Genomic DNA, 26,872 nt, shown 5'->3' with positions numbered 1-26,872 from the left:
AAGATTTTATTTATTTATTTGACAGAGAGAGAGGGAACACAAGCAGGGGGAGTGGGAGAGGGAGAAGCAGGCTTCCCGCAGAGTAGGGAGCCCGATGTGGGGCTCGATCCCAGGACCCTGGGATCATGACCTGAGCCAAAGGCAGATGCTGAACGACTGAGCCACCCAGGCACCCCAAAATGTTCTAATATTTATTGTAGCGATGGTTACACAACTCTGTTAAAAACAACTGAATTGGACACTATAAGTGGGTGAATTGTACGGCATGTGAACGATATCTCAATACAGCGATTACCAAAAAAAAAAAAAAGGATTTATTTGTACAATAAAAGTGGTACTCCACTATTCTAGTTGCTGCTCACACTGCTACTCAGAGGTAACATCAATATATCAATAAGTATACATTATTCTAAATAACCATAGGTTCTGGGGCGCCTGGGTGGCTCATATCTGCCTTCGGCTCAGGTCATGATCCCAGGGTCCTGGGATCGAGCCCGCATAGGGCTCCCTGCTCAGTGGGGAGCCTGCTTCTCCCTCTCCCTCTGCCCCTCCCAACCTCTGTGCACGCTCTCTCTCTCTCTCAAATAAATAAAATCTTTTTAAAAAATTTTAAAAAGTAAAAATAAATAACCATAGGTTCAAAGTGTTTATTCTGTACTGTAACATGCTATATATACTTTATATAGGTTTACTTAAATATATAGTGCAGGTATTTTCATGTTGGTATACATATACCCACCTTATTCTTTTAAATGGCTATGCAGTACTCCAATAATAACAATAAAAACAATAATGGGCAGTAGTATTTATATAGTCCTTCACTGTTCCAAGTGCATTTATACTAACTCATGTAATGTTTGCAACAACCCTATGTGATAAGTTCTATATTATGCTCAGTGACTCAGGCTTGCTCCTGACTCTTGGGATCTTGTCCTGCCCATGGGTCTTGGCAAAGTCCCCAAGAGCAGCATAGAGTGTCCTCATTCCTCAGGCTTCCCACTGATTACTTCAGCCCACAGGGGAGACGGGCACAGAGGTCAAGAAGAGGGATTGAGGGCGCCTGGGTGGCTCAGTCGTTAAGCGTCTGCCTTCGGCTCGGGTCATGATCCCAGGGTCCTGGGATCGAGCCCCACATCCGGCTCCCTGCTCTGCGGGAAGCCTGCTTCTCCCTCTCCCACTCCCCCTGCTTGTGTTTCCTGCTCTCGCTGTGTCTCTCTCTGTCAAATAAATAAATAAAATCTTTAAAAAAAAAGAAGAAGAAGAAGAGGGATTGAGCAGCACCTTGAGTGGGGAGAGCCCAGGGAAGCCTCCAAGAAAAGACCAAGGGGTTCTGCTCCACTGTCTCAGCGCCCCTCACTCACTCACCTCAGCCTCGGCCAGACTGATCTGCCTCTCCAGATCCTCAGGAACCATTTTCCCTCTGGAAAAGAAAACTGATTGGGTAAAGAAGTAATTGGTTTTCTCAGCTAGGAGGCAGAACTGTTGAGAGCAGGGTAATGTGGGGTTAGCTACACAGAGGCCATAATGTTGATTTTTTCCTAAGAGGGGTAAGCGGACCTCAGGGGACAGGGCGAGAGACTCCAGCAGGCATTGACAGACAGAAGGGGCAACTGTGTAGAAACAGAGAGGGGAGAAAAGCCCACTTGGGGCATGGGCCTGAGGCCAGAGCTTCTAACAGCAGGAGGGCACGCTGTGCCAGGCTGGGTCTGAGCCATGTGAACAGAAGGACCTTTACCTCTCATCTGTCTTGACTACTCGGACACTGTTGGTGCCAAGCCCCAGAAAAGCAGCTCCCTTCTTGATGGAGTAATGACACTATGGAGAAAGGCAGAGGGCAGATTAGGCTAGAGGCAAGAGGGCAGGGAGGATAGTGAGGAGGGAGACACTGGTAAATGTGTGAGCTGCAACAGATAAGACTCTGAAGACCAAGGCTTCTCGAATGTTCGAATGGTCGTGTGCCTCCAAATCACTAGGATGTCTGGTTCAAATGCAGATTCACATTCAGCGTGTCTGGGGTGGGGCCTGCGAGTCTGCATTTCTGCCAAGCTCCCAGGTGATACTGCTGCTACTGGTCCACAGACCACACTCGGAGTAGAAAGGGTGTGGACTATGTCTGCGGCACTCATTGTCCCTTTGCTACCTCCACTCAGAAGGCAAGGTGAACAGGAGCGTTTACTGGGCCCCTTGACTGGAAGGAAGCACTTCTGCCTGGAGGCAGGCTGGCCCTGGAGATGGGTCTGGGCAGGCAGACTCAGCTGGCTGGACATGAGCATCAGGAGCCCAGGGTAGGTCTATGCCTCTTCCCACCTCCTTTGATGTGAAGAGTGCCAGGGGTGGGAGCGCCCGGAGGCCCCTCTGCTTGCAATCCGGGTAGCGCTGATAGCGGGCCAGGTTCACGGCATACATGTTGGAGATGGAGCCACCTGTCGCAGGGAAGGTGGTAAGAGGGAGGAGCCGTGGATCAAAACTGGAGCTTGCTCCCCGTGACCTCTCCACCCAGGAGAGCTGATCAAAGAAGCATGAGTGATAGGCTCCCAGGGATCTCCGAAGGGCCTGCTGATAACCCCAAACAGCCCCAGGATTCGCAGATCCCCCGGACTACTCCCCTCCATATCCTGGGCTGACCCAGGACAGGGCCTCCCCTCCCCAGAGCAGGCACTGGAGTGCTGATCCCAGGGACTGTTTGGCAAACATGAGGATACAGGGGACTGGGCAGCTTCTCTCAGGTTTGGCCCCAGCCCAGCTGGAGAGGAAACAAAGAGGAATCCCTCCCTGCCAGCACAGAGCAAGAAAATCGTGGGGGAGGAGGAACCCTCAAAAAGACCAAAGAGAGCCCCCCCCTCCTTCTCACATACCAGGGCAGAAGACCCCATCCCCAGAGCTCCAGCCCACCAGGGCCCGGAGTTTCTTCAACACCTCTTCTTCCATGAGCACAAACACGGGGGCGATTTCATAAGTGTACCTGCCAGGAGAGGGGGGGGATGAGAAGGGAAAAGAGGAAGGAAGGCTAGCCAGGTCCGACTCTCAGAGGAGTAGGGAAAGGAGGTGGGGACAATGAGGAAGGAAAGGTCCAAAGGGAGGAATGACCTGGTGACCAAGAGCCAGGGAAGCAAGAATGAGGAAGAACTGGGGGTCAGGAGGCATGAGAAAGCTGGGAGAAAGGGAGCCCAAAGGGTACAAGGAGAAAGACTGCCGGCAGAGATGCCAGGAAACGGGAGGGGGGTGCAAAACCATTCTCCTCCCTACCCCTGGGGTATGTCTCCAGCAAATCCAAGCCTTTGTGAGGTGGGGGTAAGGGGCCTCGGGTTGACTCACTGGCTGGTGTTGAGGCTCTCAGTGACAATGCGCCCTGCCAGAGCATGGGGATCCAACCCTGAGAAGAGCTGGTTGAAGAAGTGCGGGTGACCTGGAGAAGGCGGGGGGGCAGGGAGCTCAGAGCGCAGCTGCGGACGGACAAACGGACAACTCCAGACCCTCCTCCCGCCACAGCCCAGGACCCACAGGTCTTCACACTATAGCGGATCACCTCCCGGCACCGTGCCAGGATCTGCTCCGACGCCTCGCCCTGGCTGCGCAGCTCCAGGTCCAACAGCTGCTTCAGCTCCTCAGGCTCCTTCCACTCGCAGACCTGGCGGGAGAAGCAGGAGGTTCTGGGGGCCCATGGACACCCCCATTAATTGGCTGCCCAAACCACCTCTCAGCTTGCACATAAAACGAGTTAGGAATATTACCAAAGCAACTCATGAACAAGGGTAAATATACACAGTATGACCCAGCATATAATCCCTGGTGCATTCAGCAAGACTGATGAATTCTGGGCTGAAGCCTTGTGGGAGGAGGAAAGTTCTGAGCCAGGAATGATGGGCAGGAGGAGAGGGAAAGGACCCACCTTCTCGGAGGCACTGGTCCCTTTCCGAATGACCTCATCCACAACAATCCCAAACACATCCCGGAGCAAGGCTTCTGCAGCCATGGGGTCCCCATCAAGGGAGAAGAGTGGTTTAGAGTCAGCCATCAGGATAAAATCTGTGAGCAAAGCAGGAGTTACTCCCTACTCAGCCCAGTGCATCCCACCTGGACCTAACCAGCAAGAACCGCAACCGCAGAGCAGGCCTCCAGCCCCTGTCCTGCAGCTGAGTCCCAGCCTTCACTGTACAGACAAGGGCAAGCAAGCGCCCAGGGAGAACGTCAGCAGCAACAGGTGGGGAAGAAAAAGGCAGTGAGTGCTGAGCAGGTGGAAACTTGTGGTCACTGCCTGCCTCAGGCAAAGACGACAGGCTTACCTTTCCACTCAGGTCTCTGTTCAGGTGCGCTGGAGGCAGGGCACGCGACTAGCTTTTGAGAGTGTTAGGACCAGGACAGCGGAGGGGGTGAGGTACAGGCAGCACTCACGTGACCATGAGATCACTCTCATGACCCTTGCCCTGAAGAGAACTTAGAGATTTGGGATAGGGACAACCGGTTGAGATAAGTCCCTGAATAATCATTAGCTGACAGGAAGAAGGGGGAAATGCAATGAAAGGCAGAAGCATTAACACCAGGGTTGAGCGAGCAGCCAGGAAGAATCACTGTGAAGTGGAGGGCTGGACAGGGGACTTAGTGGAGAATGTTTGGCAGGAAGCTGCTGCCCCTGACCCTGGAGACAGAAGGGGAGGGAGCCTGAGATAGGTGGAGGTGAAATGCTTTATCTCTTTGCACCCCCACCCCCAAAGAACCAGCCTGATTTCTAAAGCCCTCTCCTAGAGCAGGAAGGAAAGGGGGTATGTTGAGGAAGGATTTTGTTAAACAAGTATAATCCTGGGCTTTGCAGCCTGAGAGTGCTCAATACACAGAAAGCGGTTGTCTGAAGTGAGCACCAACTGTGTTCATGACAGGGTGCTTGGGACTGAGAAAGTCTCCCTGTCTGCTGGGAGGGCACAGATGCACGTGCAGCAGTCCCAGCCTGGTCTAGGCTGGACACTGACCCCACGTGCTACTGAGGAAGAGAGATGGATGGAGGATGGCAGCTGAAGGCTGGGGAAGATCTGCAGCGGGGCTGGAGCTGAATCTTGAAAGAAGGCAGGAGAAATGAGATTAGCAAAAGGGAGAAAGAGAACATTTGGGGGTAGGGTGATGCCATGAGCTGACATGGGGAAGAAGTATGGCTTGAGGGAAGGTCAATGAAGGGCGCCTGGCTGGCTGGAGGGAGGTCTGCAAGGATGATACTGGAGCAAAGGCGGGGTGGGCAGAGTTGTATCAGATTATGGGGAGCCCTGAGCCCCAGCCAGGCCCAGGGATCTAGATTTTATCCTGCAGAAAACAGGAACTCATTGGGGCACCTGGGTGGCTCCGTCAGTTAAGTGTCTGCCTTCAGCTCAGGTCATGATCTCGGGGTCCTGGGATTGAGCCCCATGTGGGGCTTCCTGCTCAGCGGGGAGTCTGCTTCCACCCCTCCCCCTCCCACTCATGCTCAAGCTCTCTCTCTCTCTCTCAAATAAATAAAATCTAAAAAGAAAATAGGAACTCACTGAAAGACGAAAGACTTGGTGGCAAGGAATAATGTGATGAAACTGATGCTCAGACCAGTATACAGCACAGGATGTAGAATTCACAGGGTGTTGCTGTAAACCAGGCAAGAAGCGATCCACATCTGAGTAAGGGTGGTGTGGGTAGGAAAGGACAGAGGAATGAGGAGGTCGGCCCAAAGCTCTGATGAGCTGTTAGAACAGAAAGCAGATTTGAGAGTCAGGGTACAGCTGACGCCTTGTGACGGGCTCCATTCCCCATGGGAGAAAATGTTTGGAGAGATGGCCAGGAGGAGGGGAAAACACTAAGGCCTAGGAACCCCCCAAATGAGTGGGCGAGAGGGTCAAGGGAATATGAAGAAGAAACTTCCTCAAAGTGGGTTGCTCTGATTTAATCCACTGTCAGCAGCCACTGGACCCCACACTAGTTGAAAACACAGGTTCAAGGAACCCTAGCGGTCCAACCCTTAAACTTTTCCTCAGTAGATTGGGTTTGGGGGACAGAGGGGAGCTGGCCCAAACCCTGAGAATGAAAGAGCCAATCCTTTATCCGTGTCACTTTAGCTCCCCTGACAGGTGGCAGCAGGGGGGCCTTTGGGTGGAGAGGCTTGAGGGGGAGAAGCAAAGAAAGATAGGTACCAACGAAGCACTTACCACATGCCACACTCTGTATTTAATATGTATTATTATCATCTTTACAATTGTTCAGGTAAGTTTATTGCCCACATTTAAACTGAGATTCCAGAGATGCCATGTATGTAACTGGTTCAGATCACACAGCCAGCACCTGGCCATGCTAGGTCTGAACCCAGGCATGGTGGGCTCTGAAGCCCCTGCCCCTAACCATCATGCTTGATTGCCTCTCTCGAGGCTCTCTCAGGCCCTGAGTTTGCTGTGCTGCAAAGACCACTGGGCCAGGAGTGAGGACACCTCAGGGCCTCTGTTTCTATAAAATAAGTTTTCAAGAGACACCCTCCAAGGCATCTGCTGGCGTTCACAGGAACTCAGGCCAGGAGATATGACAAGCAGGCCAAGGGAGAATTTTCTGAGTAGGGGGGTAGAAAACAGGTTGCAAGAGGTTTGTAAGGAGGGAACAACTGGTTAACAAAGGGAGTCTCCTAGCAGGAGGAACGCTTTTCCCCAAGCTCCAAAGAATGGGTCTCTAGGGGAGACTCCATCCTCCCCTCCCAGGACCTTCTTTATCCTTTCCACCTCAGTCACAGCTCAGAAATGAAATCTGGAGGACTCTGAACACTCCCAGTTTCTTCCAGGGATAAACAGAGAAGTGAGACATCACCATCCTTGTTCCACATACAGAATCCTGCCCTGGGTACCCGAGAGAGGGAAGAGCCCCTGCCTGCAAAGAGTTTTTCTTTTCCTTTTTTTTTAATTTATTTATTTGAGAGAGAGAGAGCTTGCATGTGCGAGCGTGGGAGTGGAAGGAGGGGCAGAGGGGGAAAGAGAGAATCTTCAAGCAGACTCCCCACTGAGCGCAGAGCCTGACTCAGGGCTTGACTCAGGGATCAATCCCACAACCCATGAGACCATGACCTGAGCCGAAACCAAGAGTTGATGCTCAACCAACTGAACCACCCCAAGAGTTTTTCTTTTCCTTTTATTTATTTAAAAATTTTTAAAAGATTTTATTTATTTGACACAGAGAGAGAGCGCAAGCAGAAGGAGCAGCAGGCAGAGGGAGAAGTAGGCTCCCTGTTGAGCAAGGAGCCCGATGTGGGGCTCGATCCCAGGACCCTGGGATCATGACCTGAGCCGAAGGCAGACGCTTAAGCGACTGAGCCACCCAGGCGCCCAGAGTTGTTTTTTGTTTTTTTTTTTAAAGAAGAATGTTAACCTGCAAAATAGAATGATAAAGCAAAGAAACCTGAATGGAGTTAGGAACAGGGCTTCAGCCCCAGGCTGAGAAGATGCTGGTAGGACCAAGTAGGGTTTGTTAAAAAATTCACGTTTCTTCAGACTTCATGGGATCTCTAGTCCATCAACTCCTCTAACCATCAACTCCCTCATATCTTTCTTTCCTTCGCTTCTGCAACCTAGATTGTATGTTTTGTTGTTTCAACCACTCTTTGTGCAAAATCCTCAACTCCTCGGCCCTTTGGTCCTTCCACCAAACCCACCTGGGAAACTCCAATCCAACTGGCCAATCCTTCTCTTACCAAATCCACCAGGACTGCTGGATTCTGCTAGTAAAAGCCACTCAACCATTCAAATTGATATTGCTATACATTCATGGTCTCTGTGCTCATTCCAATTAAACACAGCAGATTAAACACCTACATTTACCACTATTCCTTCCTGAAACCCAACTAAAATTACATCAGTGGAATTTTAAATTCAGAAGAATAGGGGCGCCTGGGTGGCTCAGATGTTAAGCATCTGCCTTCGGCTCAGGTCATGATCCCGGGGTCCTGGGATGGAGCCCCGCATCGGGCTCCCTGCTGGTCAGGAAGCCTGCTTCTCCCTCTCGCTCTCCCCCTGCTTGTGTTCCCTCTCTGTCAAATAAATAAATAAAATATTTTAAAAAAATAAAAATAAAAAATAAATTCAGAAGAATAAAGCAAATGAGGAGAGATGAGAGATGTCAATAATCGCAGAAGATAGAAAGCAGATGAGAAGTGGTAACTGGTTTAGCACATGGCAGAAAGCCAAAACCAGTATGTCCTTGTAAGGCTATGCCAATGGGAAACAAGCTGGTTCTTGGGGCAGAAGCCCAGAAAGGCTCAGGAATTGGAAACATTAGCCATCTTGGAAGGCAGGAAGGATTTGTAGAAGTGTGTATAAGGAACAATTAGACCCTCACTCTCCTCCCCCTATCTATTCAGTCAGGCAACAACCCTCCTTTCCCCCTGCTTCCAAAGAAGCAAGAGATCTGTTTTCTAGAGCAACTGAAACAGGTAGGGTGGGACTTAGGGAGGCCAGGACTTAGAGACTTGAGGCACAGCAGGTGAGCATGAGGCACTGCCCCAAATACAGGAGGATCAGGAGGAAGTTACTATCAAATCAACTTCTTTCTCCTAACCAGCATTCAGAACCAGTGGCCAGGGGTAAACCTTCCAGGGCCAGCAGACTAGAGGATTCCTCTCCGGAGAAATTGACCTCGATAGCCCTGGAGAAAAGACCTCCTGATGCTCTTATTTCAGTCCTGACCTGATCTCCTGGTCAGTGGTGCCCACAAGTCCATATGGCCTATCCATGCACTTCGGCCTTCCAATATGCCTTCATGCCTTCCTCTTCAATGTGAGCAACCAGCCAGCCAGAGATTACCAGACACTACAGGAAAGCCCCTAACCTGAACCACAGAGGTAAAAACAAGCAAACTGAAAAAAGGCATTTGGTTGAAGAAAAGAAATGCAGGGAGAAGAAAGCCTCAAAATTTCCAGAAGATATTGCATTCATTAAAAAATAGGTCGCCCTCAAAAAGGAATACTCAGAGAACAGCAAGAAACTCTAGGATTTTAAAAATATGACAACTGAAATGAAAAATTAGAAATAAAACGATGCCAAGAAAATCACACAGAAAGATAAAAATATAAAGAGATGGACAAAGAAAAGAACTTTAGATCAATCCAAAAGGCCCAATAGTCAAGTAATAGAAATTTCAGAAAAGGAAGGAAAAAAGGGGAAAGAAATCAAAGAAAGCTTTATAGAACAGAAGGATAGATTAAAAGGATCCACTGAATGACCAATACAAAGACAGATTATAATATTGTCTTAGAATAGTGGAGGATCCAAAGACTTCCAGAGATAAAACAAAACAAATAAACCAAAACTGGGTCATAGACAAAAGACAGAGAATCAGACCAAATCGAACACCTCCAACACAGGAGAGAGGTGAAAGGAATCCAAAGGGCTGTAATGAAGGTAGTAACAATATTCAGAGGATAACAGCACTCAACTTTTTGTTATCTGCCTTCTGGACTGCCCCCTTCTCTTCCTCCCTTCCCTCTTTCAATTATTTGTTCAGTATCTAGTATTTGCCAAGCACTTTGGTGACCACTAGAGATACAATGGAGAGCAAAAGACATAGACCCTGGGGTGCCTGGCTGGCTCAGTCAGCGAGTTCAAGTCCCATGTTGGGCACAGTGCTTACTTAATAAAATAAAAATAAAAATTAAAAAAAGGAGGAAGAAAAGGCCATAGCCCTGTCCTCATGAAGCTCACAGTCTAAGCAAACTCACCGGTGAGCCAACTCTCACGCACAGAGATGGTTTTGTTTGGTTTGCATAGTATGTTGTTGTTTTTAAGTAATCTCTATGCCCAACGTGGGGCTCAAACTCATGATCAAGAGTCACGTGCTCTATCAACTGAGCCAGCCAGGCACCCCTGTTTTAAAGCTTTAAAAATAATTGTCAAGAGCGCCTGGGTGGCTCAGTCGTTGGGCGTCTGCCTTCGGCTCAGGTCATGATCCCAGGGTCCTGGGATCGAGCCCTGCATTGGGCTCCATGCTCCGCGGGAAGCCTGCTTCTCCCTCTCCCACTCCCCCTGCTTGTGGTCCCTCTCTCGCTGTGTCTCTGTCAAATAAATAAATAAAATCTTTTTTAAAATAAATAAATAAGTAATAAAAATAATTGTCAATACTGAAACTTCCAGCTTCTTATGAAAACAAAACAAAACAAAACAGAAGGCCTAGCAACAGTAGGCCTAAATTACTAATTAGCAACAATTGCCTGTAGTTGCCCCTTTATTATTATTGTAGTTTTGCATTCATTATGCTTTCTTTCCAATTTTTTTGTTCTTTTTTTTTTTAAAGATTTTATTTATTTATTTGACAGATAGAGAGATAGTGAGAGTAGGAACACAAGCATGGCGAGTGGGAGAGGGAGAAGCAGGCTTCCCGCCGAGCAGGGAGCCCGATGCGGGGCTCAATCCCAGGACCCCAGGATCATGACGTGAGCTGAAGGCAGACGCTTAACGACTGAGCCACCCAGCCGCCCCATCCAATTTTTTTATTCTTGAGTAAGCAATACATTCAGGTAGCTCAAAAATCAAAATATATAAAAATATTAATGGTGAAAGTCTAATTCCCACCCCATTCCATGTGCCCCATTCCCACCTCCACCCCCACAGGTAACCTTTTTTTTTTTTTTAAGATTTTATTTATTTATTCGAGAGAGAGAGAATGAGAGACAGAGAGCACGAGAGGGAAGAGGGCAGAGGGAGAAGCGGACCCCCTGCTGAGCAGGGAGCCCGATGCGGGACTCGATCCCGGGACTCCAGGATCATGACCTGAGCCGAAGGCAGTCGCTTAACCAACTGAGCCACCCAGGCGCCCCACAGGTAACCATTTTTAATAGTTTCTTGGGTAACTTTTCAGAGTTTTTAATGCAAATACTAACAAATGTGGATATGTATTCTTATTTTCTCTTTTCACACAAATGATAGCATATAATCACTGATTTGAACCTTGTTTTCTTTCAGTTAATATATAGGTGATCCTTTATCAGTACATATAGAATTTCTATATTCTTTTTTTTTAATCAAACAGCTTTATTGAGATGTAATTTACATACCATAAAACATAACCCTTTAAATTGTACATTTTCAGTGGTTTTTTGGATAGTAACAGAATTGCACAACAATCATCAGTAATTCCAGGACATTTTCATCACCCCCAAAAGAAACTCATTAGTGGTCACTCCTCATTCGCCATTTCCCATCCTTCCAGCCACCACTACCCTATTTTCTGCCCCTATAGATTTGCCTATTCTGGACATTTCATATCAACAGAAACATAGAATATATGATCTTCTTTTGAATATATGGCTTCTTTTACTGAACATAATGTTTTCAAGGTTCATCCATGTTGTAGCACATATCAGCACTTCATTCCCTTTTATAGCCAAATAATATTCCATAATATGGATACACTGCATTCTATTTAACCATTCACCAACCAATGGACATTTGGGTTCTGTCTACGTTTTGGCTACTGTGAACAGCGCTGCTATGAACATTAATGTACAAGTTTTTGTGTGGGTACATGTTTTCAAGTCTCCTGGGTACATATCTGATAGTGGAATCGCTGGGTCATACAGTAACTCTGTGTTTCAATTTTGAGGAACAGCCAAACTGTTTTCCAAAGTGCCAGTACCATTTTATATTCCCATCAGTAATGTATGAGCGTTCTAATTTCTCCACATCCTTGCCAGACTTATTATTATCTTTTTTATTACAGCCACCTGCATTTGTAATTTTGAGAAGGATTGCCAATATCCAGAGATTGTACCAGCATATGAAAGTGCTTGCGTTCTTAGACTCAGTAGCAGAGTATGCTGTCAAACTTCTGAATCTTTTTAGTTTGAGGACTAAGAAATGGTATCTTAGTATGGTTTTATTTTGGTAGAACACCTGCATCAGTCAGTTTTGCTGTGGTAACTAATGGCTTCAAAATCCCACTGGCTTGCAACAACAGAAGTTTATCTCTCTTTCCTGGTTTACACTGGTGGTGTGGTTGGCTACAGCTCTGATTCATGTGCCTTTATTCCAAGACCCAGGCTGAAGGAATAGCCCCTATCTGAGACACAATGTTCTCCTGGCAGGAGGAAAGGAGTAAAAGGCAGAGAAAACCATGCAACGACTCTTAAAACCTCTGCTTGTATCTGGCACAGGGCACATCTGCTCATACCCTGTTGACCATGGCAAACCCCAGGGCAGTGGGGTGAGGATGTATATTCCTCCCACAGGCAGGCGCTGAAAAAATTAATGGCAATGGGTGAAGATGTAAACTCTCATCACAAGGTCATTGGACATAAGCCCTTAAAAGTTTGCATTCTGGGGGCGCCTGAGAGTCTCAGTTGGTTAAGCATCTGCCTTTGGCTCAGGTCATGATCCCAGGGTCCGGGGATCGAGCCCCGCATTGGGCTCCCTGCTTGGTGGGGAGTCTGTTTCTCCCTCTCCCTGCCGCTGCCCCTGCTCTTGTTCTCTCGCTCTCTGTCTCTCTGTGTCAGATACATGAAATCTTTAAAAAAAATGTTTTTGCATTCTGTTTCACCTCAGTCCACACCAGCCCACCTCACTCATTTGCATTACCTGCCTGGCCCCGTAGCTATCTGAGTTGGAACCACTGGCCTAACCACTGGTATAACCACTGTCCTTTTCCCTCAGGGATTTCCTCCTGATTATCCCCTCATTTCTTCAACTCTCCTTCCTACTACCTCTTTCTCACAGCATTTTAAATTGTTTAAACCTCTCACATGTTCCCACTCTAGCCACCTCCTCATCACCACCAACCTTCTTTTTTTTTTTTTTTTTTTTTTAAAGATTTTATTTATTTATTTGAGACAGAGAAAATGAGAGAGACAGCGAGCACATGAGAGGGGGGAGGGTCAGAGGGAGAAACAGACTCCCTGTGGAGCAGGGAGCCCGATGCGGGACTCGATCCAGGGACTCCAGGATCATGACCTGAGCCGAAGGCAGTCGCTTAACCAACTGAGCCACCCAGGCGCCCCACCACCAACCTTCTTAAAAGAGTCATCTCCACTCCATCTTTGCTTTCCCTCCTCTCACACTTTCCTCAGCCCACCAAGTCACCAAGAACTTCCAAATCCCATGGACACACATCACCTTTATCCTAGAAACATTTTATTTCCCAGGCTTCCATTGGATTACCACCAGCCCTTTCTTAGTTCCCTTTGCATTTTCACCTTCCTCTGGCCCTCCCTGAAATGCTAGAGTCCCTCGGGCCTTGTCCCAGTGCGTCTTTTATCTGTTGTATTCTGCACCACTCCCTGGGCAACTGATCTGTTCCTAGGGCTACCTGCCGGTAGTTCCTCCATTCCAAACCTCTCTCCTGAGTCCAGGTCCATGAAGCCACCTTCCTAATTTAGAAGACTCATGGGCACTTCATACTCAGTAGGTCCAAAATTAAACTCAATATCAGCCCTCTCAAATCTGCTCTTCTTCTTAGGTTCCCTGGTTTGATGAATGCCATCATCTTCTACTGTTTACTGAAACTTAGATTCTGACTGATTTCTTGCCTCCTCATCCTTGACTGATTTTTTTTTTTCCTTTTCATTTAATCTTTAAATATCATTACATCTTTCTCTCTCTCTTTCAAAAACATCAGCACAACAGCAAAACCTGAATAAAGCTTCACTTTTTTCCCCTTAGGGCTCTGTTGTAAAATTCTTTTCCTTAAAAACACTTTAAGAGGCACCTGGGTGGCTCAGTCATTAAGCATCTGCCTTCGGCTCGGGTCATGATCCCAGGGTCCTGGGATCGAGTCCTGCATCGGGCTCCTTGCTCAGCGGGAAGCCTGCTTCTCCCTCTCCCACTCCCCCTGCTTGTGTTCCCTCTCTAGCTGTCTCTCTCTCTGTCAAATAAATAAATAAAATCTTAAAAAAAAAAAAAACACTTTAAAGGGAAAAATGGTAACTTTATAGTGAAGAAACCTGGGGGACACCACCTTACCCTAGTGATCAAGGCAACATCACCAATAATGGGACAGACTGACATATGGCCCTCCCAATGTGAGGCATTGAGAAGCACTCAACATCACTCCTGTCACATTTCTGCCAAAAATGCATAACCCAAATTTAATTGTGAGGAAACAGATATATCTAAATTGAGGGTCATTCTACAAAACAACTAACCTGTTACTTTTCAAAAATGTAAATGTCATAAAACTCAAAGAAAGACTGAAGAACTATTCCAGAAACAGAGATATCACAATCAAAAGGAATGTGTGAACTTAAATCAGCTCCTGGATGAGGAAAAAAAAAAAAAAACCTGCTATGAAGAACATTATTGGAACAACTGGTGGAAGCTGACTATGCACAGCATCATAAATATTAGCATTCTATCAGAGTTAAATTTCCTTAATTTGGTCATTGCATTGTGGTTATGTAAGAGAATGTTCTTATTCTGAGAAAACATACTGAAACATTTAGCAGAAAAGGAGTATGATATCTGCAACTTTCTCTCAGTTCAGAAAAAGACAACACTGTATGTATTTACAGGCATTTTTAGAAGAATAACAGCTTTATTGAGATATGATTCACATACCGTAAAGTTCACCCTTTTAGATTGTACAATTCAGTGGGGTTTTTTTAGGATACTCACAAAGTTGTGCATCGTTCACACTATTTAATTCCAGAACATTTTCATCACCCCAAAGAGATACCTATTAGCAGTTGCTACCCATGCATTTTTTAAAAGACTGAAAAAGATGGAAAAAGCTTTCAAAGTATTATTTATGGTTATTCCTGGCTGTCGAAATTATAAATTATTTTCATTTTCTTATTTATACACCTATACTTTTATAATTTTATATGATAACTTCATATTACTCATGTAATTAAAGGTTATTTTTAACCAACAAGAAAAACTAAGGAGGTTAAGGAGCAATAAGAACTCCAAAATATACAAATCTCCAAGGCTCAAGAATGGCCCTAGTACATCACGTGGTTTCCCAACTCTTCAATCCACTATCATCAAAAAGGTCTCACTGGTGACAAAGGTAGCCATATACTGCTCTTCCTATTATGCTGCCCAAATGGCTCTCAGAGAGAGGTACGGGTTCAGCTAGTTCAGCAAACACTGACTCAGTATCTATCCCTGGCACTGGCACTACCCGGGGGGGCGGGGGGGGAGGATGTCTGCCCTGTGCGCTCCAGCTAACAGGCCAGTAGGGACGTGGGCAGACGCACTTGCCACAAAAGAGTGGAATGCTCACAAGGAAAGGCAGGGCTGGTTAATTCTGCTCAGTTGGCTCAGGGCAGCCTTCAAAGAGACAACATTCAGGACTTAAGCGATAGAGAGCTGGTACAGGAAAAGACTCATCAGTAATCATTACAATACTATTTGAATAACTGATTGGGTGGGCCTGAGGGACGGGCTGTGCCAAAGAAGTTAGGGAAGGTCACACAGGAGGAGGCCTGCCTGTAGACAAAAACGATCAGGGCAGTCGCTTTTTTTTTTTTTAAGATTTTATTTATTTGACAGAGAGAGACACAGCAAGAGAGGGAACACAAGCGGGGGGAGCGGGAGAGGGAGAAGCAGGCTTCCCGCGGAGCAGGGAGCCCGATGTGGGACTCGATCCCAGGACCCTGGGATCATGACTTGAGCCGAAGGCAGACGCTTAATGACTGAGCCACCCAGGTGCCCCAAGGCAGTTGCTTCTTTAAAGCACTTTTGGCCAGGCTTATTGTTAGAAAATGACAACACTGACCTCCGTACTATCTACATGGTCACAAATCCCACAGACTCAATACCCACATCCATAAAGGCACCAATTCTCCTTATGTGTACAGTGTTTTCTCCCCTTTCTGATTGTAAATTCCTGCGGGTTGAAATCTTATCTTTAAGGAAAGCACTAAATACAAAAGAGGTACTCAAAAAAATGTTAGTTTTCATCCTCCCCACTCTCCTCTCCCTTCCCCCAAGGTCTTGCACAAAGGCACTCAGTGAACATCTGGGTGAATCGACCAACTATTTCCAGGACTGAAAAATAATGCTGCATTCCACTTACATTTGATTGCATAGACCAAAAATCTGTATTAATGATATCTTAGAAGACTTGCAAAGGGTTTTTTCTTTCTCAAAACCTTCTCATCTATGACCTCATTTGATCCTCACGTTGTGCTGGAAATTGGCCTGAAAGGTATTTATTTATTCACCCTGGTTTTCAAGATGAGGACTCTCAGTCCAGAGTTAATTTGTCCAAGATTACACAGGTGACATGAGAACAAGCCTAGATCTCTGATTTTCTGAATTCTAGGCTAGTACCTCTCCCACTACGCTATTGGTTACTTTTAAGTCTGGCATTTCTCACTACCTCTCACCATACACAAAAATAAACTGCAGCTAAGATAAAGACATAACCAGAAAATATACAACTATAAGAATGTCAAAAGGAACTACAGGGGGGCGCCTGGGTGCTCAGTCCTTAAGCGTCTGCCTTTGGCTCAGGTCATGACCCCAAGGTCCTGGGATCGAGCCCCATATCGGGTTCCCTGCTCAGCCGGGAGTCTGCTTCTCCCTCTCCCACTCCCCCTGTTTGTATTCCCTCTCTCCCTGTCTCTCTGTCAAATAAATAAATAAAATCTTAAAAAAAAAAAAAAAAGGAACTACAGGGAAATATTTTTATAATCTTGAGGTAGCGTCACAAAAACCCAAAAGCCACAGGCAGACTTGACTACGTAAAACTTTTAAAATTCTGTGTAAAGAAAGACACCATTAAAGTGGTTAAAGATAACTCATGGCTTTACCCCACCCCTTATTATTTTACCCACTCTGTGTTTTCCACAGTGATTTTTGCTCTCCTTGCAATTATTCTTTTCCGTAAAAATTTTATTTTATTCTAAATGTTTAAAGATTATTTATTTATTTATTTGAGAGAGAGCACATGCGGGGAGGAAGAGCAGAGGGAGAAGCAGACTCCCCGGTGAGCAAGGAACCTGACCAGACCAACCATGGGACTCGGAGGGACTGGATCCAAGGACCCTGGGATCATGACCTAAGCCGAAGGCAGACGCTTAACTCACTGAGCCACACAAGCACCCTTTTCCATGAAAATTTTAAAATCAGGTTAAGTTCCATGCAAAGTCCCGTTTTAATTAGAACTTAATCGATAGCAAAAACTCATGTCTCTACAAAATTAAGTCTTTCTATTCATGGACTTGCTAAAACTCCCCATTTAACCAAGACCTTTTTGTCTTTCACTAAAATAGTCTGATTTTCTTAATATATGACTTGCAGTTTCCTGTCAAATTTATTTCAAGAAGTATAATATTCTTATTGTGAGATTATTTATTTCATCACATTTTTATGGTTGGTGGTTCTTATATTTTATGTATACAATTTTTGTTTGTTAATCTCCCATCTGGCCATACTGCTGAACTCACTAGTTTTAGTATTTTGTCAGTCAATTCTCTTTCTTGATGAATGTATCATATGAAAATAGTGAGACTTTTCAATGGCCAGGAGCTCCAGTACAATGTTAGCTTTGATGGTAAACATTCCTGTCTTATTCCTATTTTTTTAAAGATTTTATTTATTTATTTGGCACAGAGAGAGAGATAGTGAGAGAGAGCACAAGCAGGGGGAGCAGCAGGGAAGCAGAGGGAGAGGGAGAAGCAGGCTCTCTGCTGAGCAAGGAGCCCGATGCAGGGCTCAATCCCAGGACCCTGAGATCATGACCTGAGCCAAAGGCAGACGCTTAACAGCCTGAGCCACCCAGGCGCCCCTTATTCCTATTTTTGATAGGAATGTTTCAAATAATTTCCTGTAAAGCATAAATTGCCCCCCCAAAAAAGGCTGTAAGATAAACGAAAAGCTAAGAGAAAGTACTTTAAATGCATATGACAAATAAAAAGTTAATATAACTTAGAGAAGACGCAACAGAAGTTGCTCAACTCTACTACCGGTGACATGCAAATTTAAACAATGAAATTACTATTTTTCGTCTATCAAATTGGCAACTGCACTAAAAATTCATAGTAGCCAGTATCGCTATGTTATAGGTAATGGGGACATTGACACATGGTTCTGAGTGAGCATGTAAATTGTTACAAACTGAAATTCAATTTCACAGAATTGATTAAAATTTAAAATGCACAGGGGCGCCTGGGTGGCTCAGTCCATTGAAAGTTGGCCTTCACTCAGGTCAATTTCCCAGGGTCCTGGGATCAAGCCCCACACTGGGCTCCCTGCTCAGCTGGGAGCCTGCTTCTCCCTCTCCCTCTGCCACTCCCCCTGTTTGTGCTCTCTCTCTCTCAAATAAATAGAGAAAATCTTTTAAAAAAAATTTTTAGGGTGGCGCCTGGCTGGCTCAGATGGTTAAGCGTCTGCCTTCGGCTCAGGTCATGATCCCAGGGTCCTGGGATCGAGTCCCCGCATCGGGCTCCCTACTAGGCAGGGAGCCTGCTTCTCTCCCTCTGCCTCTGCCTCTCTCTCTTTCATAATAAATAAATTTTTAAAAAAATTAAAAAAAAATTTTTAGGGGCGCCTGGGTGGCTCAGTTGTTAGGCGTCTGCCTTCGGCTCAGGTCATGACCCTAGGGTCCTGGGATCAAGCCCTGCATCTGGCTCCCTGCTCGGCAGGAGGCCTGCTTCTCCCTCTCCCACTCCCCCTGCTTGTGTTCCCTCTCTCACTGTGTCTCTCTCTGTCAAATAAATAAATAAAATCTTAAAAAAAATTTTTTAATGCACATATTCTATCTATAAATAATCTATAAATGCAAAAGGATGACTAGAGGAAGATGTTCCTTATGGCATTGTTTATTTAAAAAAATAATGGAACTAACCTAAATGTTCATCAGGATGAGTCTAGACAAATCAAAGTACAAATATAAGTTAGAATATTATGTAACAATTGTTAAAATGTTAAAGAACTTAGATATCTACAATGTAACACTAGTGTCCAGCACTGTAGTTGCTCAATAAATACACTCTGGATGAAAAAAAAAAAATTGTATGAACATAGAAAAAAGTCTGGAAGTATATTTGCCAAACTGATAAAAGTGACTATCTTCAGGAGCATTGGATAGTAGAAAAAGGAAACTTAACACTTTTGCCTTTTATTCTTATGTATGTGCGGACTTGTCAAAATAAGTATGAGATAATTTTTTTTTAATTAAAGACTTATTTCTAATAACGTTTCTCTATTTTTATCTCAATTTTATCATGAGTCTAAGAGCACAAAGATTTGCTGTCAATGGCTCAAAACATAAAGTGCTCAGGGAAATGAAACCCGTGTACAAAGAGTAGTTGGGAATTCCTCTTTTCCATAAATAAGTATTTTTTTCTTTTGGCATCTCAATCCTCCTAAACTCACAACCTGACAGCACCTACAGCAGAAGCTGAGACATAAATGGACTGACATTTCCTTCCATTAAGAACACTTGGCATAATCCATCTTTAGCGGAACCTCTCCCTAATAGCTCAGATTGGGAGATTCTAAAGAAAAGTTCAAGTTTCCATTTTTTAACGCTGGACCCGGGGGCTACCCTACATCGCTAATGAAACTAGTCTTCTACCGAGGGGAGTCCTATGGCTTTTTCCAGGCGAGAAGGCCAATGTCAGACGCTGGAAAGTCTGGAATGAAGGGGTAAGCGCTACAAGTTAACCAGACCGGCCTCGGGACGCGCCCGGATTGAGTGTACACGGAAGAAGCGTTTAAAGAAAGTTAACTCCTCTCCCAGCTGACTGGGCGGCCCCAGAATCTGCAGAGCTGGGCCTGATAGAAAACTTTCAGATAAAGAGGACCTCGGCTGAGTTACGTGAAAAGGCTGGGTACGAACTATTCAGGCTCTACTTGGGGCTGCAGGCTCAGATGCGACAGGGAGAACGTCCGCGAAGGGAGACTGATGGCGTTTTTTCAAGAAGCCTCAACCAGCCCACCTAGCAAAACCTCGCACCCAGCGCACGTCACTTCAGGGTCTTCGTTCCTGCCCTCAGCCAAGATGGCCGCCGGGGCGCTCCTGTACCACGGCGCACGCGTCGTACCGCCGGCCCGCCCCCTTCCCGTCCTTCCGCGCGCCGGCACCGCCCACTCACCAGCTGCACCCCCTCCCAGCGTCCTCAGCCTCACCCCCTTTCTGGCTGCTCTCGCCGGTCCAGGCTCCGAGCCCGGAAGTGGATATTGCTGCTCGGCTGAGAGGACGAGGGGAGGGGGAAGTGCTTCCGGGGAAACGGGCCCCGGGTTGGTGTTTGTAAACTTGCCTCGGTCCCGGCAGGGCAGCGGCGGCCACGGGGTTGGCACGGTGTGCTGGGGTCTGGAGGAGGCGCCGCGCGGTGGGGGAGACAGCGGGAGGCCGCGCCTGGCAGGTAGGAGCACGCCTCAGGGAACGCAGCGTCCTCCGGGCAGGCGGCAGCGCCTCAGCTGCTCGCAGGCCGTGGGGCGCCGCGCGGGAAGGGGGAGGGGAAGGAAGGAGGGGCGCGTGGCGAAGGGAGGGGGCTCGCCGGGGAGGGGAAGGGGCCGCGCGCGCGCGCGCGCGCACCGCCCCCCGCCCGCCAGTCCGGCCGCGTTAGCGGTCGGGCGGAGGGGGGCTTGCTTGGCGGGGACGCGGGCGCGAGCACGCACCTCGCGCGCTCCTCGGTGCTCTCCTCCGGCTCCGTGCGGCGGGGCGCTGCGGCTGGCTGGCTGGCTGGCTGGCTGGCTGGCTGGCTGGCTGGAGGAGGAGGGAGGGAACGCGGAGCGCCGGCCTCCGCCTGCCTGCCTTCCTCCGCAGCGAGTTTCCGTACCTTCGGGCGGACTCGGAGAACGCGCACGTGTGGGCCGGCCCAGCGCCCACTGCCAGTCCGGTTGCTGACTTGCTACTCAGGCGTCCAGCGATAGCCTCTGAGCTTTTCTCCACCCCAGTTCTGGCCTCCTTAATAGAGTGCTAGCTTCGCGGCCCGGCCCACTCGGCACAAAAGCCCGGGAGGGCCTCCGCCCCCTTCTTCTATTCGTAAGATGGCAAATCCGAGCAGTTGGCCTGTTGCAGTTCTTCCATGAGAGGCCCCAGTTACTTTTACTCCCGTTGGCAGCTCCTCTTTGCCCTGGAGACCAGTTTCTTCTGACCTAGAAAAGAAAACTCTGCTTAACTAATGCCCTCTTCCTGAGCTTCACAGAGAGCGCCCACCAAAAAAAAAAAAAGTTCAGCCTACTGCAGGTCGAATGGCCTGAGAGTGTTGCACCTAACAGCCCCATCTCCTTTCCTGGTTTCAGGTTTCTGAAACAGATCGTGAACTTCAACGAGCGGATTGGGTTGGAAAACGAACACCAGCAGACTTTTTCTTCAGATCATAGGCAGGAGCCAGGCAGAGTCCAGGGATTCTTGGAACATCTATCTTCCCTTTGGAGGACACTAAGATCTATTTGAAGACAAAGGCAGTTCAATATGGCAGCAGGACGGAAGGGACACAAAGGAGTTGTTACAGTCATTTGGTGACAGTTCTTCAAACAACAGTGTCTTAGGAAAGGTGGATCAAGAAACTCCTGAACTTTTGGGTTGCATTAAGTGAGAAATCAGCATGGCTCAGGTAAAAAGCTATAGAATCCTCCTCCTTCAAGATCACTGGGAAACGTGTTTGCAGTTTCACTCTTGAATGCTGCCTTAGTCAACATATTGACCAACCCAGTGAGCCAAGCTCTGTATTAAGCACCAGGGGGAGATCTAGAGGAAGGAAAGGAGACAGGCCACAGCCCCTGCCTTCAGGGAGCTTCCAGTCAAATGAAGGAGGTAGGCTATTCTGCATCACAGGCACTGATGGGACATTTGTGAAACAATTACTCAGTTTACACTTGGTACGTTAAGTGCTGAGGGGCATGAGGGAGTGAACAGTCTGGTGAATGCTTCATTTTTTTTTTTTCAACAGGAATTAATTGAGCTCCTGTTTCATGCAAGGCATTATGCTGGGGATACAAAGATGAGTAAGATTGTCCCCATCCCCAGCAAGCTTCCAGGATAGTTGGGTTGGGGTGGGGGGAAATGGAGAGACAGTCTATTATTTACCTTTATATTCACAATACCTTGCATAGTGGTTGGATTAGCAGCAGAGACTCAATGAATCTGTTGATTGAAGGAACATGCAATAATAGAGGTATGTACACTGCAGAGGAGAGAGAAGGGTACCTCTGCCTGGCTGGAAGAAAGCAGGTGAAGCTTGAAGAATGCATAGGATTTTGCTAGATAAACAAGCAGAACAGGACATTCAGACAAGGAGAAGAACTGCATGGGCAGAGGCTTAGAGGCATGGGAGAATGTGATGAGGTTAAGAGTACTGCAGACAGTTTGCTAGTTAAGGAGGAAGGGGCTTAAATGGGTTAGGGGGATAGGGTAGGTAGTGATAGAGGGAAAAGTTTAGGGTGAGGGAGTTGTTTCCTGGAGAAGTTAAGAGTATAACCCAAGGGCCTTTTATGCCTTGCTAAGGAATTAGACTTTATTCTGAACGAATGGGAACTCTCTGAAGAATGTTAAGCAGCAGAGTGACATCAGATCAGTGTATTTAGAAGGTAATTGTCATTGTGAGGGGAGAGGATGGATTGGAGAGACAGGATGATCTGTTAGGTTGCTGTAAGTGTGGATAGCAAAGCCATGTGCGGGCATCCCCAGAGCTTCTCCCAGCTTTCTTGCAGGGACCCTCCTGTACCAGTCTCACCAGGATGGCAGCCTGATTAGAGTTTAATTGGCTTTCTTCCAGCTGCATGCATGGCTTCCTTCTTTCCTTGCAGATTAGGAGCCCTCGGTTTCTTCTTCCTTTGTTTGCAACCCACTTCACGGCATCATGTTCACTCTTGTTCTGAGAAACTGCCTCTCACTAATCACTAACTTTGTACTGGGCACTGCTAGGCATTTGTATCTTAGTTTTATTCTCATCAACCCTGTGAGAGTAGATACTCTCATAAACATTTTGCATTTAAGGAAACTGAGGCCTGAAGAGGTGGAGTAATTTGCCCAAGATTATACAGTACAAACAGCAGAGCTAAGCTTTCCACCTCTAGACCTTTCTGTCCAAAGTCCTTGAAGGAGAAAGAAAAGAAGGAGTCCCAGGATATACTAAAAGGAATTTCTTTTTTTAAGAGAGTATTTTTAAAAGGAATTTTTTTAGTAAATCACTTGTGGAAGTTTGCTGATCAACTATTTCTTTAAAGTGTTTCTTCAAAAAAAAAAGTTTTTTCAGTAAGAAAAGTATATTCTCTAGTGCAGGCTAAACAAAGTCAGTTTGAAGAATGTAGCCATGAAAAGAGGAAATTTTTTTAATCATTCCTTGTTTAAGTAATTTTTTAAAACTATGCATAGAGTAGAGAATGTGAAAATATATGGATTTGCACACAAATAAATGGACTTGGAGGTCAAGACTAAGATCCTTCCAAGTGACTTAATTTTTATATCTGTTAAAAATGACAACACCTAGGGAATTTAAAATCTAAAGGGAGAAATAACTTAGTTTTGCTGATAAACATGTTTTTGGGACCTGATAGAATATATATTTGGCACCATTGATGTCTGCCAATCATAAGTGGCCTCTGAACCTGCTGGTGAGAGAGGAAGGAGGAAATTCTGCTAGAAATCTCCCATTTCAGTGGATCAGCAGGGCAGACCCTCCTGCCCATTCACACGGCCAAGTACCTGGTAACAGGTCCTAGCACATTGCTAATGACAAAAGTGTCAATAATACTTGGTTATTCACTTGATTTGTATTTAAATGCTGATGTATAAAAAGTAACTTGTTCCTGGTGAGGTGAGTTAGGGAGGACTCTTGAAGGAAGCAGAGTTTTGCAGTAGAGAGGGACACTCCCTAGAGAAGCAGTTTGTTTGTGGCTGGGTGTGAAAGGTACTTCTATAGAAGATGGCAGCCTGTTTTTGCCCTGCCCTGCCAGGTGACCTGACACCTCATCTCCTTTCAACTTAGGCAAGTCTCCTGGCTTGTGAAGGCCTAGCAGGTGTGAGTTTGGTTCCCACTGCAGCCAGCAAGAAGATGATGCTGAGCCAGATTGCCAGCAAGCAGGCCGAGAATGGAGAGCGGGCAGGTAGCCCTGATGTGCTGAGGTGCTCAAGTCAGGTACAGCGTTTGAGTCCATTGTGGCACCTGGGGGTCGGGTGGCCCAAGCTCTCTGCCAGGAGATGCCAAGCTTTGATTCCTCAGTGCTTCTGTTTAGGGAAGTGGGGAAAAGGGATCCAGCTGGGGAATGAATGAATGTGGGTATTTTAGAGAGCTAAGGAAGGACTTTACCTATAACCCCTTAACACCATAGTACTTGGAGAGGAAATGGATGAGTACCTTCTCTAAACCTTTGGGGCAGGTGGTTACTGTCATTTAGAAGTTGTCTGCAGCACAGCATTTGGTTTCCTGTCTTGTGTGGGGAGATAGACTGTGAGTTTAGCTTTGATTTATTTTTAAAGGGCCACCGAAAAGACAGCGATAAGTCCCGGAGTCGCAAAGATGATGACAGCTTGGCTGAGGGGTCTCATTCAAAGAAGACTGTTAAAAAGGCAGGTAATGGGGTAATCCCCAAACTGGTACCGTTTGGTAATGGGGTAATTCCTTTTCTTTCGGCTGTGGCTCAACCTGGAGTTTTCCCTAGATGTTTTGGTCACTCATAGCCAATGAGTGTGTCACTCTTATTTCCTCCATAGGCCACTTTGGTCTTTGATCTCTGCCCTCTCCAGAACATCCTTGGTAAAGGAAGGAGGGCCAGGGAAGCATGGGATCCTGTGGCAAAGGGGCAGGCAGACCTCCCTCAGGTCACATTCAGAGGTGTTGGGTTTGATGGGGCAGACAGTTTACCCATGCCCACCTCCTTCCTCAGAGGGTCTCTTAACTCTAGGGAATGAGGGAGATGACAACATCAGAAAGATTACTTTGTCCAGCAACTGGAAATTGACCCAGAGTAGAATGGGGACAAAAAGGCAGCTGAGGGATAGCCTTATGACATGCCTGATTGTTGCCCCTAGGTGGTGGTGGTGGAACAAAATGGTTCTTTTCAAGTAAAGATTCCCAAAAATTTTATTTGTGAACACTGCTTTGGAGCCTTTAGGAGCAGTTACCACCTCAAGAGGCACATCCTTATTCATACTGGTAAGTCTCTTGCTCATATTCAGTAGTCTGTAGTTGTGTGTGTGTGCGTGTGTGTAGCTCTTATTGGGTTTGTTTTAGGGGCCGAGTATCAGAAATAGAGGAAGAAAATAAGTGAATTAGCTAGAAAGATTTTATGGCTCTGTATCTAGTGTCAGAGACCGACAGCTTTGGGGACATTTCCTCATTAGGTGTCCGTACATTGCTAAAAATTAAAAATTTCTGGGAAAATACCTGGAATGAAGTCCCTACCTTGTGTACCTCCTGATACTAACTTCTCTCTCCACTTGGGCCAGGTGAGAAGCCATTTGAGTGTGATATATGTGATATGCGCTTCATCCAGAAGTACCACCTGGAGCGTCACAAGCGTGTGCACAGTGGCGAAAAGCCCTACCAGTGTGAACGGTGTCATCAGGTAAGCTCACATGTCACCCGTCTACCTCACACAACAAACTTTTCCTTCACCAAGAACCAGGGCCAGCCCCCATCCCCTTCCCAACAAGGGGCCACATCGAATTCCTGGCCATGGTAGAGTTAGTACCTCAGGGTGAGGTGTTTCTCTCTGGCCTTATGCAGCTGTTTATGGGAGGGGCCATGAGAATAATTGTAATAACAGTAGCATTTCTTGTGTACTTATTTTGTGCCAGGCACTGTGAGAGCATATTTAACATAGATTATCTTTTTAATTCTCATGTTAATTCCGTAAAGAGCTGTGTTGTCGTCATTTCACATTTGGGGAAATTGAGATTCAAAGAGGTTAAGTGTCCTAAGGACACAGCAGATGGAGGGCAGAGGCAGGATTCAGTCTAACTCAGAGCTGGTGCACCTGGAAGAAGAAAGACAGTCTCTGCCCAGGGGGTCAGTGTCTGACTTGATGAGAATGTAAGAGCTAGACCAAAACAAGACAAGAACAAAAGACGAGAAATGATAACAACTAACATTTACTGGATGCTTTGTTCCACCCGCTTACACTGAATCTCAAAACACTAGAATGAAAGCTCCATGAGGCAGAGATTTTGCCCCTCTGGTTCTCCACTCTATCCTCAGCCCCAAGAACTGTACCTGCCTTGAGACAGACACTCAATAAATATTGGATGAATGACACAGCCCTTCTGTGAGTAGGTACTTTTAGCCCCGTTACAGATGAGTGTACAGATTGAGTGCTGTCAGATACCGTGTCCAAGGTTGCACAGCCACTGAGTGCTAGAGCCAGGACTCCCGACTTCAGACCCTGCGCTCTTTTTTTTTTTTCTTAAAGATTTTATTTATTTATTTGACACAGAGAGAGACACGGCGAGAGAGGGAACACAAGCAGGGGGAGTGGGAGAGGGAGAAGCAGGCTTCCCGCCGAGCAGGGAGCCCGATGCGGGGCTCGATCCCAGGACCCTGGGATCATGACCTGAGCCGAAGGCAGACGCCTAACGACTGAGCCACCCAGGCGCCCCGGAGCCTGCGCTCTTAACCACTGTGTGCTCCTGCCATCTGTGCACTTGCTGAGGGCATGTGGAACGGGATGCGTGCCTCCCGTGTGGGGAAGGCAGAGCTAGCCAACAGGTAGCTGAGGTTCTCCTCTCAACACTTAATCCTTCCTTTCTTCTCAGTGTTTCTCTCGGACAGATCGATTACTCAGACACAAACGGATGTGCCAAGGGTGCCAGTCCAAGACTTCCGACGGGCAGTTTTCTCTATAGGCGCAAGGGGCCCTGGGTGGTGGGAGTGATCAGAAGAATTTACTGAAGAGCGCACCCCCTCTGGTCTGATGGTCCCACCACCACCCCGTCTGTACCTGTCCCCCTCCTGGAGGAGTGGACCCAGGAGACCAGAAGAGTGCATCAGGGGACAGCGGCCTCA

At 46.8% G+C, this 26,872-nt stretch overlaps 2 protein-coding genes across 5 annotated transcripts in view; one reads left to right on the top strand and one right to left on the bottom strand.

The window, feature by feature from the left end:
• CSAD (cysteine sulfinic acid decarboxylase) overlaps positions 1-20,598 on the bottom strand; it is a 27,039-nt gene extending 6,441 nt beyond the window's left edge. The window contains exons 1-8 of one of the 2 annotated variants that reach the window (XM_021686684.2): positions 20,544-20,598; positions 3,890-4,026; positions 3,502-3,628; positions 3,316-3,406; positions 2,856-2,962; positions 2,308-2,423; positions 1,736-1,815; positions 1,366-1,420 (exon numbers count right to left, since the gene is read on the bottom strand). In XM_021686684.2, coding sequence (XP_021542359.1) covers positions 1,366-1,420; positions 1,736-1,815; positions 2,308-2,423; positions 2,856-2,962; positions 3,316-3,406; positions 3,502-3,628; positions 3,890-4,015 — 702 coding nt within the window. In that variant the 5' untranslated portion in view covers positions 4,016-4,026; positions 20,544-20,598. Of the gene's footprint in view, positions 1-1,365; positions 1,421-1,735; positions 1,816-2,307; positions 2,424-2,855; positions 2,963-3,315; positions 3,407-3,501; positions 3,629-3,889; positions 4,027-20,182; positions 20,200-20,543 lie in introns of those variants that run through there. The other variant, XM_021686685.2, reaches the window with a different exon arrangement.
• On the top strand, positions 20,088-26,872 carry ZNF740 (zinc finger protein 740). 3 transcript variants are annotated; one of them, XM_021686689.1, is made up of 7 exons: positions 20,088-20,287; positions 21,171-21,484; positions 23,858-24,007; positions 24,349-24,438; positions 24,901-25,024; positions 25,318-25,436; positions 26,623-26,872. In XM_021686689.1, exons 2-7 carry the CDS (start codon positions 21,476-21,478, stop codon positions 26,710-26,712), a joined length of 582 nt encoding a protein of 193 aa, XP_021542364.1. In that variant the 5' UTR covers positions 20,088-20,287; positions 21,171-21,475; the 3' UTR covers positions 26,713-26,872. The 3 variants fall into 3 exon arrangements, with proteins under 3 accessions (XP_021542364.1, XP_021542361.1, XP_021542363.1); XM_021686686.1 differs by lacking the exon at positions 26,623-26,872 and having other exon boundaries at positions 25,318-25,716; XM_021686688.1 differs by lacking the exon at positions 26,623-26,872 and having other exon boundaries at positions 21,171-21,684; positions 25,318-25,716.

Source organism: Neomonachus schauinslandi, chromosome 5 (assembly GCF_002201575.2).
Source record: "Neomonachus schauinslandi chromosome 5, ASM220157v2, whole genome shotgun sequence".
In the NCBI taxonomy this organism is placed as follows: domain Eukaryota; kingdom Metazoa; phylum Chordata; class Mammalia; order Carnivora; family Phocidae; genus Neomonachus; species Neomonachus schauinslandi.
Note: the sequence above shows the minus strand (reverse complement) of the source record. Positions and strands in the feature narration are given on the sequence as shown.

Coding starts and splice junctions, on each gene's coding strand:
- ZNF740 (XM_021686686.1), top strand. Junction 24,008..24,348: donor TGCTGAGGTGCTCAAGTCAG/GTACAGCGTTTG, acceptor TTATTTTTAAAG/GGCCACCGAAAAGACAGCGA. Junction 24,439..24,900: donor CAAAGAAGACTGTTAAAAAG/GCAGGTAATGGG, acceptor TGTTGCCCCTAG/GTGGTGGTGGTGGAACAAAA.